The 15628-nt window shown below is 44.1% G+C and overlaps 1 protein-coding gene across 4 annotated transcripts in view; it reads left to right on the forward strand.

Moving 5' to 3' along the window:
• prex2 (phosphatidylinositol-3,4,5-trisphosphate-dependent Rac exchange factor 2) overlaps positions 1–15628 on the forward strand; it is a 97145-nt gene that overhangs the window by 60738 nt on the left and 20779 nt on the right. For 2 of the 4 annotated variants that reach the window (XM_071528186.1, XM_071528189.1), the window contains exons 26-36: positions 1050–1229; positions 1374–1468; positions 2471–2553; positions 3922–4012; positions 6841–6969; positions 8059–8100; positions 9391–9488; positions 9669–9815; positions 12989–13091; positions 13232–13375; positions 13600–13714. In XM_071528186.1, the coding sequence (XP_071384287.1) occupies positions 1050–1229; positions 1374–1468; positions 2471–2553; positions 3922–4012; positions 6841–6969; positions 8059–8100; positions 9391–9488; positions 9669–9815; positions 12989–13091; positions 13232–13375; positions 13600–13714 (1227 nt within the window). Of the gene's footprint in view, positions 1–1049; positions 1230–1373; positions 1469–2470; positions 2554–3921; positions 4013–6840; positions 6970–8058; positions 8101–9390; positions 9507–9668; positions 9816–12988; positions 13092–13231; positions 13376–13599; positions 13715–15628 lie in introns of all 4 variants that reach the window. The other 2 variants (XM_071528188.1, XM_071528187.1) reach the window with 2 other exon arrangements.

Genomic DNA, 15628 nt, shown 5'->3' on the forward strand with positions numbered 1-15628 from the left:
AAAGGCCCCAAACTGCGCACACTTCCTTATTAACCAACAGCCAATCAGAGAGCCTGGAGAGCTTCTCCATGGCGATGGAATGCCACTCTGCTTTGGAGGGGCATTGTGGCGGCTCCTGGAGTGGACCATAATGAGGGCATCTCTGTGGCCTAGTCAGCCTGTGAATGGATAGAAGGGAGGTAGATGGAGAGAGGTATAGGGAGAAAAGAGCACTGTTTGAAATGATAAAAAGGCATACAAATCGAGCATCTGAGACGCGTTTGGGAAGCACGAGGGACAGATTGTTTACTTCGCACAGATCTGAGTGGCCCTTAGCAACCCCTCCCCACTGCCTCCACTTTGAAATGTCCACAAGGCCTATGTTATGACACAATGGAAAATGTAAGCGGACACAAATGAAATTAGGCTGAAATGCAAACAGACATCGCGTGTCAGTGTGTGCGTGGAGAGAGATCAGAAAAGTCCAAGCCCAGCATTTATTGGGAATATGGCTTTAAATGCCACCATGTGTTTCTGCAACTGTGAAAATATCCCGACCAGCCTCTTCCTGCTCTTCTGATAGCCGTCTGATAGAATGCAGGCCAGCAGTAACAGTGCGAGGGGAGCTGATCTTTTTTAGCGTCGCTGCAGCGTGTTGACACAGCTGTACCCTGCAACATGTTTGAACCTATTAATATTATGTGGATCCCTGGCCCTCTGACGCTGTTGTGCGGAAGTCAAACACAAACAGCTTGGGGTTTTGTTTGGCCCACTCAGTCAGCTGCTTCTCAGAGGCAACACTTCAACCCACACATGTATGCACATATATACATAAGCCATGAGCCTTTAGATCAAAATGGCTTTAGGATAATGAAAAACATAGTACATTTAATCAGGTGTGCCCAAGCTTTTGACTGGTAGTTTACATCATAGTTTGTCACATTTAGAGCAAAGAGGCTGTTTTTATCATGCTCTCTTCTGCTTTTTCTTCTTCTTCTTCTTCGTCTTTGTCTTCTTCTTCTCCCCTCATAAATTCCTCCGATCACTCCCTCCCTCTCTCTCTCCGCCAGCCTCCTGTCCTCCATCACCTACCCCCCAGCGACAGAGGTGAAGACCCCGGAGAGCTACATCTCTGCAGAGAGTGAGGGAGAGAGGGGCGAGAGGAACGGGAAGAAGGTGTGCTTCAACGTGGCGGGGGACGAGCAGGAGGACTCCGGACACGACACCATCAGCAACAGAGACTCCTACAGGTAAAACCAGAGCGAGAGGCGGACGCAAAGCAGAGGTAGAGACTTTCAAAGAGAATGGGGAGAGAGAAAGAGATTAGAGATTAGAGTTAAGATGATTAAAAGACAGTTTTCTCTTTAGCATATTTTCTCCCTGTTTCTCCCCAGTGACTGTAACAGCAACAGAAACTCCATTGCCTCCTTCACCAGTATCTGCAGCAGCCACTGTAGCTCCTACGTTCACAGTGATGAGATGGACTCAGGTACACAAACACAACATAAAGCAAACCACACACACACATGCATGGTCCAGGCTGTGGACACAAGCATGATTAATCCTCCACATAACGCATGATAAATACAATTATTTTGCAGGCGCAACTCATGTAAAATACACAACCAATCAAACAGAGATGAGTTGGACGCACTGTGTAACATACAGTCGAATTTATTTTAGTTATGGTCATAAAAATAGGCATATGCAATACAGTGAGACTTTGATATGATAAAGCAGAGATCAAGGTTCCAGCTGAATGTCATAATCCATCAACCCAATCAGCCACAATGTTGCAAGATGGTCCCATAAGTGACAGGTCATGATTACAATCTAACTGCATGATTATACCTTTTAGAAGGCGAGAACAAAAAAGGCTGAAGTTGAATCTAATTGGATATGGCAGCCGTTCGGCCGCAGCTCTCACTCGGGTTTTCGTTAACATCTTCCACAGCTGTGGATCCAGTCAAATATCCCCTTCCCTCTCTCTCTTAGGATGTCTGTGTCACACAAATGCTGTAACACACACACACACACACACACATACACTTCACAGCTGTTAGTGATGTCAGATATTCCCTCTTTTTTCTGTCTGTTAGAAACGAATCACACATTCAATCACACAGACGGACACACACACACACACACACACACACACACACACACACACACACACACACACACACACATCCCTGGTCAGCACTCGCTTCAGACCTGCCAAATCTTCAGACCCTTGTTGATGCTAAATTAATAACACATGCTAATTGCCTGTACAGCAGCCCATATGGAGGGGCTGTCTCTTTGTGTGTGCATGTCAACATAATTATGTTTGCGTGTGGGTTTGTTTAACAGACTTCAAGGGGATTTGTTGTGCGTGTGTGTGTTTGTGTTGTTGTTTATGTGTGTTCACAATCATGGATATGTGAATACAGTATGGCCACCTACAGTAGAAGTGTGTTTTTAATACATGTGTGAAACCACTTTTCCGCAGGAGATGAGATGCCCTCCAGTGTGTGGCTGTCCCATGATAAGCAGAAGAAACTCCACAGCTTCCTGGAGCACCTTTTCAGCCAGGTGGGTCAGCTGACCCTCTGCACCCTCTGGTCTATATGACTTATCACTAAAAAGCCCAAGCCACAGCCAAGTGTTGAATTTTGCAGTTGAAATATCCCAGCTTTCAAAAATTACGCAACGCTGCCCCCCCCTAACCTTTCCAAAACTCACTTTCTCTCATAGAGAAACATTTTATTTGATTTTCTATACTTTATTAATCCCCCAAGGGATAAATTCTCTTTTTATCATCTGGTTGGGGTGCAGGGTCAGCTAGCTAGTGGGGGGATGACCTCACTCACCACTTGGCCATCCTGTCGCCCCAACTATAACCACAAACCCTCATTTTATTGTATTTTACTTTACTTATCATTTATCACATTTTTTACTGTTTTGGTGTCCCAACTCCTCCTTTACCACCAGGGACAGAAGTTCTCCTCTTCTCTTCTCTTCTCTTCTCTTCTCTTCTCTTCTCTTCTCTTCTCTTCTCTTCTCTTCTCTTCTCTTCTCAGTTAACATTGTTGGGTTTGATTTCTGTTGGGACCACCCACACAGAAGATGTATGCGTTCACAGTACTGTAAAGTTGGATAAAAGCATCCACCAAATACCATATCAACCCAACTCAAAATTCAGAGCATCGAGTGCCATTGAACTCTGGTTTTCATACCAGAGGATTACTTTATATTTCTTATTTCATATCGTCATATTTCAGACTTTTCTCAGTTTTGTTATATTGTTATTTTTGCAGGCTCAAATATTGATTTTGATTTTTTTGGCTGGAACACGTTGTTTTCCCTATCTTGACTTCTAACCCCTTTTGTTTTGTTGTCACGACTCATGCTTAGGAAAGGAAAATTGTGGGGAGCCTTAAGTTGACCCTTGACCCTCCTGAAACCTTTGGAGCAAAGGTTGACATTGACAGTGTGACCTATCTGACCACATGCATACACTCTCTGGCACACACACACACACACACACACACACACACACACACACACACACACCACCTAGGAAAAGTTTTATGAGGATGTCTCCATCGGCAGTGGAAAAGCAGAAAAAAACATGCTGTGCTGTCTCTGCAGTTTTGGGCTGTTTCCTGTCATTTGTTTTATTGTAGAGCAGTTTCCCCAGCTTTGTTTACACACTGCATAGCAAATTGTATTCACTGGGGCTCTGTGAGATTGTGTGTGTGTGTGTGTGTGTGTGTGTGTGTGTGTTTGAGAGAGAGAGAAAGGGAGAGAGAGAGGCAGGTGTTGGTTATGTTTGGGCAGCACTGTTTTACTTCCCTCCACAATAGTTTCTATCTTGGCATAGCAATGGATGCTTTCACTTACGGTTGCCGGTGACACTGTGAAACATAACATGACCCTTGTCCATTCACTTCGCTTCAGGTGGACTCAATCACTAGCATGCTGAGAGGAGCGGTGGTGGCTCGAGCGTTTGAGCAGACCAAGTGTTTCACACCTGGCCGAGGATTACAAGGTAAAACACCGGGATTGTCTCTCGCTCACGGCTCCGTCACGCTGATTTGTCACCGCTCTGCCTGCATCTGTCTCTGTCGGTTTTTCCGTGACACCTTCTCATTTCACAGTGCAGCTAGTGGTCAAAGCATTTGAGCAAGAGCAGGTGTCCGGCTCACAAAACAAAGTTTTATGCCCATAAGAAAAAAAATATAAAAGTTTGTCTTTTAGGGTGGAAAATATTGATTCTTTTTGCCTTCCATCTCTCACATGCTCCTGTCAAAGTGTCTCTCTTTCTGCTGTGGCAGCATATGGGTTTCCTGTGAGGAGTGTTTCTGCCAGGGTGTAGCTGTGCTTCAGGGGCCTCGCTGGGCTGCACAGTGGGACTGGGAGAAGTAAGATAACATTGGAGAGACTCCAGAGTCCAGCCAGCACCAATACAAAACACTGGAGAGAAAACAGAGCACACACTGAAAACACCGCAGCCGCCCGCGCAAAGGGGCTGCAACTTCCTGTCGCAGAATGTGTGTGTGTGTGTGTAAATATGCATGTGTGTGTGTGTGTGTGTGTGTGTGTGTGTGTGTGTGCAGGGATGTGGGGGAGGTGGGTGGATTCCAGCTGCTAAAAAAACGGAGTGCCTCGTTTCTCCCTTCCTCTCCCGGCCCTTTCCCCCTCATTTCTCCATCCCTCCCTCCCTTCCCTCCATCCATCTCTTTTCCCCTTGAGCTCTCTCCACAATGCCCTTCTCTCTCTGAAGCGCACTATACTGTAGGATTGGAACAGCGCCACTTTGTTGCCTACTCATCTCCACTCTGAGCGCCATTGTAGTACTACTTACCAGTCAATGGGAAAGGTGACCCTGTAACAACTCTTGTGTCTGTATATTATCTGATCATTTTGCAATCACACTGTCTCAAAACATCACTTTGTGCGTGTTTGCCACCTAACCTCATCTTGGCCTTGATATTTAACAGCACTTTGTCTATTGTTACATTTTATCTCTCGCAGGAAAAATGCAGGAAATGTTGGAAGGGTTTAAATTTATCCCTATCATTTCCCAGTACAAAAATAAACTAGCTTACGGTGCCCTATCATGCTCTGCCTATGGAACTCTGTTTTGATGACTCGGCACATTTTGAAGATTAGATAGAATAAAGCTACGCTCAAAAGCTACAGTTGTTTTTGTCTGAGTGGTGAAGGCTGGGTTCCCAGATTTTACAAGAACAATGATTGTATGTTTTGAACGCAGACCCGGGTGGTCTGTTCTGTACTGTATTTAAGGCCTTTACTAAGCTCCGGTATGAAGAGTTTGCTGGTTTTGTGCCCTTGAAAATGACTTTAATGGAGTGTGATGAGCATTGAGAGCAGATGAACAGATTAGCCAGTTATTCTGTATGTTTTGATAAGTGAAGCCTCCAAACACCCCAACATATTTCGCACACACACACACACACACACACCCTGTCCTCTCATCTGGGGCTGTCCTCAAGTGAGCGCAGATATGTTTGATGTGAAAGTGAATTTGCTTGTGTGTGTGTTTGTATGTGTGCACGAGAGAAACTGTTTATGTACATAACCAAATGCCCTCAGGGGGATGTGAGGGCCTTGATCAGAGCTGATACAGCTCAACGCCAGTAATGTGTGTGGTTGATAACAGAGCAAATAGGATTATCTAACAAGTGGAGCATTCCTGCATCTGATCACACACACAGGCACACACTCACAAACACACACACACACACACTCCAAACCTCCTTGAAGCCTCTGTTAAACAGCCCCGCTTCTATCACAGATCTCTTCTTCGCCTCCACAGTAAACTCTATTACAAGCCCCTCTGTCTAGTTTTGAGAGCGGTAACGTCAGATTGATACGCTTTTACACCCGAGTTCTGTCACTGCCAACACAGGATGAGATGACAGAGAGATTAGATAGCAGGCGGTCTAAAACTGGCAGTCTGTGAGCCAGACTAATAGAACGGGATGAATAATGAAGGGTTCATTAACAGCAGGGCTTTGCTTAGTTCCGGGTCTGACTGACCTACAATATATATCCCTTCATTTAGAGAGAGAGAGAGAGAGAGAGAGATGGAGAGGCCAGGGCTAAGGGAGAAAGAGAGAGTGAGAGAGATGGGAAGAGAGACAGATGGAGAGCAAGAGAGATGGAGAGAAAGGGGAAGGGAAACGGGGAGAGAGAGCGAAAGATGGAGAGAGATGGTTTGAGAGAGAGAGAGAGAAAGAGAGAGAGAGAGACAGAAAAGGAGAGTGATATGTTAAGTTCATAATATGTCCCAGCATGTTCGTTAAATATTGTATCCATGCTCTTTTTTTTGATTATTCAGTTACTGGTTTACCTTTTTTGACTGAATAATCAATATAGGGTTGGGGATAAACTACTGTGTCTTAATCGGCATTCCCTTAATTATCTGTGTTTTGTTGTCTTTATAATTATTATTTTTGCTCTTGTTGTATAACTGCTTTGGCAAAGTAAGGAAAACCTTACAATGGCAATAAAGCTCTAAGAATTAGATAGAATTGAATTGAGGGGGAAAGACTGAGGGAGAAAGATAGCTAGAGAGCGAGAGAGATAGAGTGCTATGGAGATGAAGATAATGGAGAAAGAGGCATCAGGGGAGGAGTGAAATAATGAGATCTGCCTACCAGTAGAAAACTCTCTCTATTCTGACTCAGTAATAATGCAGGAGGTGGACAAGGGTAGATTGATAATCTGCTTTCTGTCTATGCAAAACTGAGCCTTACAATTCATACAACCATATCTTTCTATCAGCTCCACACTAACAATTTGTTTGTATGTCTGTGTGTGTGTGTGTGTGTGTGTGTGTGTGACTGTCAGAGTTTCAGCAGGAGATGGAGCCCAAGGTGAACTGCACTAAAAAGTTGCGCCTCCACGTCAAGCAGGACCCCTGGAACCTCCCCAGCAGCGTTCAGGCCCTCACACACACCATTGCCAAATATGTTGAAGGTTAGTAAGCACCTGAATTATTCCACACATTGTTAACACACACACACACACACACACACACACACATACAGACGTCACATACACACATTACTGCTTTCTGATATGTTCAGGGCCTAAGGCACATGCACACAAGCTCACTCTCACACATACAGTCACATACAGTATTTACCATACATGAAAAAGCATGCCAGGCTTGGGAGGTAATAAATATTATATTGACCAATTCTCCAGTGCACCACATCCTATTTATTAGACACATAACCCCTGTTACAATTCTGTGTGTACAGGCCGTCCCAGACGATTAAATGCACCGCTCTCCTTAAACTTTAAAACATAAAACCATCCTGGGATACATAAATTGGAAAGTCAGTAGAGATGGAGCTGAAAACTAGTGACTTATAGAGTTGAGGACCTGCACACTGTGAGATTCTCTTGATTCTCCATTATTTATCTAGGCGAGGACTTCAGCTTCATTTATCCCCAACGGGAGAGTGGTTCTGTGTTTGTTGGCACACAGACTGAATACACAAACACACAGACACACATACAGACACACACACCGCACGCACGCCACCACAGACAAACACGCAGACGTACAATCAGCCTAAACCCTCGGCGAGTCACATGACACTCCTGGGAAAGGTGAGCTGGTGGTCATGAGAGAGAGAGTACAAATAAGCAGAGTTAATATTAATGTGCAGTTTGGCTTGTATACACCGCTTTTTCTACCACTCACCATGATGGCTTTTTCATGCAGCCAATGCCCTGCCAAGCTGTTTACTGTTCCGCGGATACCACCGGCGGCTCTGATATGACTATAAACAAACACAGATTTATGTTATTATCTTTCTCCGTGGCTGGTTTTTACGATGCTGTGTTTTTCCTCACATGTGAAGATAAACAGCCAGGCGAGCTGGGACGGAGCTGTCTGGGGCAGAGGGGTTATACAGCATCTTTGTATTAACGGCGTTAAGGGGTTGAGTTTATAGTATAGGTCACACTGTAGCAGTAGAGGAGAGAGACTTTTTGGGAGTCCATATAGGGATGTTTACTGTCCCACTGGTTTTTATTTGTTGTTTTTCTTTTCAGAGGTGAAGACACGACTGCTCTTGGTCTTACTTCAGTATACAGGTTAGTCTTTCTCTCCTCTTGCAGTAATTTGCTCACTGAAATACTGTAGTTTTGTGCATTTATTTTGGACCAAAAGAATTAAAACAATGCATTTAGAAGACATAGCATCTTGGGAAGATGACCCAAAAGGCTAAAAAGCCGTGGGCTGAAAAACAACAACTCACTTCAAATGACAGTGAGAGAGAAACAAATCGTGAATCAAAGAGAAAGTACAAACAATACATGAAAAAACAGAAAGAAACAATTAAAAAAAAGGAAGTTTTAGAATCATAGAGAGAGTAAGAGAGAGTGGAGCAATAATTATAGGATATAATATCTATACAGTAGTTACAGGCACTTAGAAATATTAACTTCGAAGTACAAAGGTTAATACTGTAATTGGAGTCCAACAACCCCCAACCCCCCTAAAAAAGCCACACCGTAATTAATATGGACACTGACATCAGCTTCCCATACACACATATCATCAGGTAGATTTTATGATGCATGTCAGCAGCATCAGCCTGTTAACATCCACCAGAAGCCATCCCCGGCCAGTGCTAATGAATGGGATGAATTCAAATTAGACACAGTCCGTATTATTCCTTGCACTGGCAGTAATGGCGCTACCAAAGTCAGATGCAAACTCCACTAGAGACATTATGCTGATGAAATTAGACACTATGAGCCCATTAGAACCTCTTAAGAACAACACAGTGTAAAAAAAAAGCGGAACGTCTTGATATTTCTCAAGGTTGTGGAGGCAGTGGCTAATAGTGTCAAAGAGTTTGCGGTCATTCATTATAGGACATTATTAATTTCTGAGGGGTTCGTGAACTCATTTCAAAATCTGTGGATTGCTGAACTTACTTTTTCAGGAGGGCTATTTCTCAGGAAAATTATGGCAGCCAATTATTTTCCGCTCGGGCACACCTGTCATTTGCTCTCATTTATTTCTGATACAATATTTAATACCCAGCAGATTTAAAAAAAAAAAAAAAAAAAAAACCCACCCAAGGCTTTTTATACCTTACTGAAAGCTTAAAAATTGCCACAGCACAGTGGCTGACCCAAAAAGTCAGCTTTAATTGCCATAACAAACTCATGCCACCTATTTCTATCACTCCTTTTCTTTTAACCTTTTGCCTTACCATTTTACGCCTCAGTGTTTCATCTCCGCTCACTTTAATTTTATATTTCCTTCACCTCTTCCTGACTAGTCCTCTCACTTCCCTTCCATGTTCCTGCTTTACTTCCTTCTTATCGTGGCTTTCGTCTCGGCCTCACGTCTTCCTTGTCTCCCCGCCTCAGATTCAGAGATCCAGCTGCGTCGGGATATGGTGTTCTGTCAGTCTCTGGTAGCAGCAGTGTGCGCCTTCTCACAGCACCTCCTGGCTGTCCTCAACCAGGTAAATTATATATATATCGTATCTTCCTTGGACTTAAGTTATAATGATTGTGAAAAATGACTATCATTTACAGATGGAAACGCTGAGGTTAGCAGCAACGAAGCCGCACATTTTCATAATTCACGGACAGCACATACTATTAGAATAAATTATCAACTTTTTTTTTGCGCCCGCTCTCAGTTCCACAATGTGGGCAGGGAGCCTGAGCAGGAGAGCCCGGACCCCCAGGACCCTCAGGAGGCCCAGGAAGCCAGCCGGCGTTGGCTGGAGCAGATCGCCAGCGCTGGGCTGCTGCTCCACTTCCAGTCCCTCCTCTCCCCCAACCTGGTGAGTACCAGACCAGACCAGGCCTCACCTCTCTTAGTTAATCTCCCTCAACAGATTTCCACACTCTAAAGACAAGATTTGTTGTCCCCTAAACACACATGTGCATTGGATTTGTTGTAGATTAACACAAAATGGGCTAAAGATGTGTTAGTATCAACACGTCTGTATGTGTGTGTACAGGAACTACGCAAACAAATGCATTTTTAGACTCCAGATTAGCATATGTAGTCTAAAAGTAGTCCAACCCTGCCTGTTCTATCTCTACTGTATATTATTCAGCTCTAGCTAGACAAGTAAGGCCCATATCCTGCTCGTTATCAGCCCAACTCAGACCTCGACTTGAATGCCTTGCAGTGGTGCTTATGTCGTTTTGCTTACGCCCCACTGCGTCGATTCCAGCCCTGGAGTTGTGCTCGGGGATACAAGGCCAAGATTCCCACTTGAGGTGATGAATATGTAAATCAAGGCGTGTCCACCTTCACATTATCATGCACAGATTCCCATTATTATACATAGATTCTGGCTTTGTCATAAGTCGATTTGTACACTTCTTTTTCTTATGCACCCTGCACTATGTCTAGCACTCCCATCGGTTTCATAATATAAAACCGAAATACTAATAAACGCCACAGACATCAAATGGGATATGAATTATTTAGTCCCAAAAACTCGAAGGAAGTGAATTAAACTCTGCAACACTGCTTTCTGCTCTCTGAATAAATAGAATGGTGAGTAGTCTGACGGTAGAAAATAAGATCTGCTCGACCATTTTATGTGCCTGGGTTTTTAACGGATCATCAGAGGAGATGACACCGAGAAATCATTGTGCTATCCCAAGGCTCTCTCTCCCTCTACCTGCTGCAGTTTTTAATGTTGATGAGTAGACTCACCAAAGAATATATTGCCCAGACACAGACATGCTGACGCTGCAATTCATTCTTTGTGCACCGTTGTTCTAAACCAAAACTGAATTAAGGGAAAGCACGACCACAGTCCTCAGTGTGCACATTAAATAGTCCAAGTCTGAACAGGATCAACTCAAATCTGCGGATGTCAGTCCACCTAAGTCCTGGATAAGTTATCCCTATCAAAAAATACTCATGATCATTACATTCTACAGCAGATCTTGTTGTATGTTAATGTGAAAAGTACTGCAGGCCCTTCTGTATCAGGCATTTATTTAAATATGACAAATATGACTGGGCTGCTACTATAGGCAGGCAGTAACAGAGGAGAAGAGAGACCAAAGCCGTTACTTAGCCTTACTAAAGCTGTTGTGGTTTGCTGTCGCTCAGACCCTGAACCTCTGTTTATGGATTCAAACATGAGAAATATCTATAATTCAGTGATAGGGAAATAAATGCTTTCATTCCAAAAGACATTCTATCTATTTTGGAAAAAATCTGCCACCTGAAAATCATTACTTGACATTTCCAGCCTTAAAAACCTAACCTTTAATCAACTATTCAGAAATGTTCTAAGTAGTTCTTAAATTGACTCACAACTTTAATAAAACCCTGCAGTGTAAATTACTTTCATGCCAGTAATCATTTTGTGAGAGCTGTGTCAGCTTTTTCAAACAGTGCAGATTTTGGAATGAAACTCTTCACATCTTCCCTTGCTAAAATAGTTATTTAGTCTTAATAGGTCTCAGGCTGGTCTATTCTGCTACATGTGTTTAAGTCAATCCAGTGGAAGAGACTACAGTAGTGCAGAGGGGAGTTCGTTGTGAGCAGCCGTTGTTGAGCTTTGTTGCAGAGATACTTATTGGTTTTAAAATACTCTAAATTTGTCCATTTTAATATGAATCACAGATCATCAGGTTTGAATTGACCAGGATGAATTGCTCTTATTCTCTTGACTTTCCTTTCTGATAAAATACCTTTTCATTTTAAAGGTAATTTTACCCAGTGACAGAAACTGGGGCTTTGCATGCTGGAGGGCTCTGTTAATAGCTTCTGTAAAGTAATTATTTTCTTAGTCATTCCCCTTTACCATGATATTTTGTACGTTCAAGCATATGGCGGAAATGCAATTTTTAAGAGAAAAGCGAGATGAGGCATTTAGATTTACTTTCTATTTCTGTTTCCTTTCAGTGGGAATTAGAGACACAGGGAAGTGCTTTAATAGTGTATTTTGGATGACTGTCTATGTAGGTTAGAGGGGCGTGCAGGCTTACATCAGGTCCCCACTAATCATAAATGCTTTTCCCTGCTCCTACCTCTCTCTCTCTCTCTCTCTCTCTCTCTCTCTCTCTCTCTCTCTCTCTGCGTCTCTCACTTCCCCTTTCTTTCTTGAGACATTTCCCTTTCAAGTGCCCCTGTGGAACAAAGCAGGGTCTCAGTACCTGCGGGTGATTTCACTGAAATCTCAGCAAGCTCCTTTTTAGGGCACCACATGAAAGGCAGCATGAGACAAGCTGTGGGTGCGTTTCCCTGTATGTTTGTGTTGTTGTCTGTGTGTGTGTGTGTGTGTGTGAAGCCCTCTGCGATAAACCTGCCCACACACAGCAGCCTGAGGTGTTACTTGGCAGCGGGGCAGAGTGAGCACCCCTCTGTCACATGTCAGGCCATCTCTAATGTGTCTTTAGAAAAAGCCCTAATCCTCCTCCACCGCTATACTGTTTATCCCTCTGCATGTGGTGGACGGATAGAAGGAGAGAGAGAGAGGGAGAGAGGGAGATAAGGGGAGAGTGACAGAGGAGTGCAAAGAGGCACAAACGAAACATCCAGCCCCCCTTCGCTGTGGCCACGAGCAGATGTGCTTGTTTGTGTGTGAGGATGTTGGGGCGGATGTTTGAAAAGGAAACAGGCACACACATGCGTGTATACACTCACACACACACACACACACACACACACACGTACGCACGGACATAAACAAACACACGCAGGCAAAAGCAAACATGAAAACAGGCGCAAACAGTTGCCGACATGCTAACAGACTTCCACAGGCATCCGTACTATACACAGACGTGAGCATACACACACTTTGTCACGTGTATAAACACAAGCACACTCCTCAGTCAGGCATGTGTGCATCTTGCCGCACCGCAAGCAAAATGGGGAAGGTTTTCTTTGCGACACACTCTCTCCTTTGCTCTCTTTCTGTCCCGCAGGCGCACACACACACACACACACACGCACTTATGGCTGTTTTATGCCTCTCAACAGACTGATGAGCAGGCCATGTTGGAGGACACTCAGGTGGCCTTAATTGACCTGGAGAAGGTCACTTTCTACTTCCGGCAGTTTGAAGGGGAGCCGCTGGTGGCAAGTATGTACGCTACAGTGCTGAATGTTTTTGCAAGTAATGAAAAGCATCATTACATCCTCATCGATTGTTACTTTTTGTTACGATTGAACATTTCTCCTCTCCTCTCCTCTCCTCTCCTCTCCTCTCCTCTCCTCTGGCAGACATGCCCATCTCGTACCAAGTGGAGGGCACCCGCCAGGCCCTGAAGGTTTGCTTCTACCTGGAGAGTTTCTACTTCTCCCAGCTGCCTCAGAGGCTGAAGAACGGAGGAGGCTTCAAGATCTACCCTGTGCTCTTCACACAAGGTACAGTGAGGAAGGTTTAGGAGCTTCAAGTTTGATCAAAAACACTGGCAGACACTCATACAGTCTCTCTCTCTCTCTCTCTCTCTCTCTCTCTCTCTCTCTCTCTCTCTCTCTCTCTCTCTCTCTCTCTCTCTCTCTCTCTCTCTCTCTCTCTCTCTCTCTCTCTCTCTCTCTCTCTCTCTCTCTCTCTCTCTCTCTCTCTCTCTCTCTCTCTCTCTCTCTAGCATTGGAGAGTATGGAGGGATACTACTACAGAGACAATGTGTCTGTGGAGGAATACCAGGCCCAGATCAATGCAGCCTCATTGGATAAGGTCAAACAGTACTACAAGAGACTGAGGTATGTTATACTACGCATGCGCACACACACACACACACACACACACACACTCGTTTCTTTCAGAACTTACCCTGTGCTGCTGTTCTTATTGACAGGCTCAAACCGCCCCCCTCATATTAAAATTTGACTTTACAACTCTGCTACAAAGACTTGATAACAGTTTTCTGTGCACTGTACTTGTCCTGTGGTGAAGGAGAAACAGATACGATCCAATATGCATCAGGAGAAACTTACATTCTCTCGGCCTTGGCTCTGAACACCCAGCAGGGCCTCAAGGTGATTGGCTGAAAGAACACAGCAGGAATGTTTTATGATTGGTTGAGGACACACACAGCGGGACAGCAGTGATTGGATGAGAGCGCCCAGCGTGTCACCGGGCCTGATGTAGTGCTTCTGTAGAGCTGTTGCACTCAATTACCTCACACCCCGTTGGTTTGCTGCACACCTGAGACCCTCTGTGATTGGCCAGGCATGGTTAACTTAATGAGGTGGAAATTTTCTGAAGAGCCCGCATGAAAAACAGACGCTTCTGGGACTTGAAAATAAGTGCTTGCCTTTATTTAATCCCCACATTTCCTCTCAATTGACAGAGTGAGGGTGTCAAACCTATACGACATGCTGCCTGAATATCAATAGTGTTTCATATTAGATGCTGACTTGTGACTTCAGAGACAGGAAAGCACATTTAAACTACCCGTTTATTACGGGATGTGAATGCCCCCGAAGGCACAAGACATATCAAGAATTCATGTTGAGAATTTTGTGATACTGTGCAAAAAAAGAAATGAGATATAGCTTTTATAAAATATCTCATATCTGTGTAGCACAGTTCCGCCTATCTGTAACAAAGCTGTGAATACAAGAGAATGTTCTGAGTGGACACACACACACACACACACACACTCCAGATCTTCTTGAAGTCTGTCAAACAGGCCGCCTGTTATCATAGATCCAAGCTTTCCTTCTGTCTGCATGTGAATATCTACATGAGTTGTGCCAGTCCTTAGGTTCTTAAGTTGCCAATGAAATGCAGATACTGTAGTATTAAGATTAGACGATATAGGCTGATACCATCTGAGTTAATAGAAAGAATCAGTCATGCTCTGCGAAAGCGTTTTGAAGCCTTGCCAGAGTGTGTTCCTTTATTGAATACCTGGGAGGGCGACTGGTCGACACGTCAGGCTTGAGCTAAACATCTGCTGCTGATTGTGTAGATAATTAGACGCAGAACAGAGCCCACAGCCAAACTTCATCACGTTATTTAGGGAGAATCTGCTTGGGCAGTCATGTGCCACATCACTGCATATCCTCCGCAATAACATTCATGTACTGGGAATGCTGTCCACGGAGAGTTTTTAATTTGGTCCCAGTGTTTAGCCTGATGAGTGAGGAGAACGCCCAGCATCCGTCTCTGTGAGCCATTGCCTCATATTTCCCAAAATACTGTTGTGGTTCTGCTGGGCAACAGAAACCCAATAGTGCTGGATCATCTCTCAGTCCTCTGTGTAAGTCGGGCCTTCCAGACTGTCCCGCTATCTCTTTGTGTAATAATATCGTCCACTAAATGTTCTGGGACACCGTAGCCTTTTAATAGTGAATGGGAATATTGGCATTTTTCTGGCGTCACCTTTATTTTATTGACTCCTTGTTTGCAGACTCCAGTGGGGATAAGGGGCTTCATGATCATTCTCGGAAATGTCACCGCTCTAATTAAGATACCACAGGGAGGGACATATTATGTGTACGAGTGTGTGTTTGGATGCATCTCTTTGTGTCTGTTGGTGTCTAGATCTGTGTGTGTGTGTGTGTGTGTTTGTTAGCGCATAACCACCTGGAGCACCTCTTTACATCTTGTATGTACAAACATTTGAGTTATGTATGCATGTATAGTTTCATGGTATGGACCATACCTAC

Source organism: Centroberyx affinis, unplaced genomic scaffold, assembly GCF_046629955.1.
Source record: "Centroberyx affinis isolate AG114_WGS23_722 - 3 ecotype Tasmania unplaced genomic scaffold, CSIRO-AGI_Caff_v1 ptg001632l_1, whole genome shotgun sequence".
In the NCBI taxonomy this organism is placed as follows: domain Eukaryota; kingdom Metazoa; phylum Chordata; class Actinopteri; order Beryciformes; family Berycidae; genus Centroberyx; species Centroberyx affinis.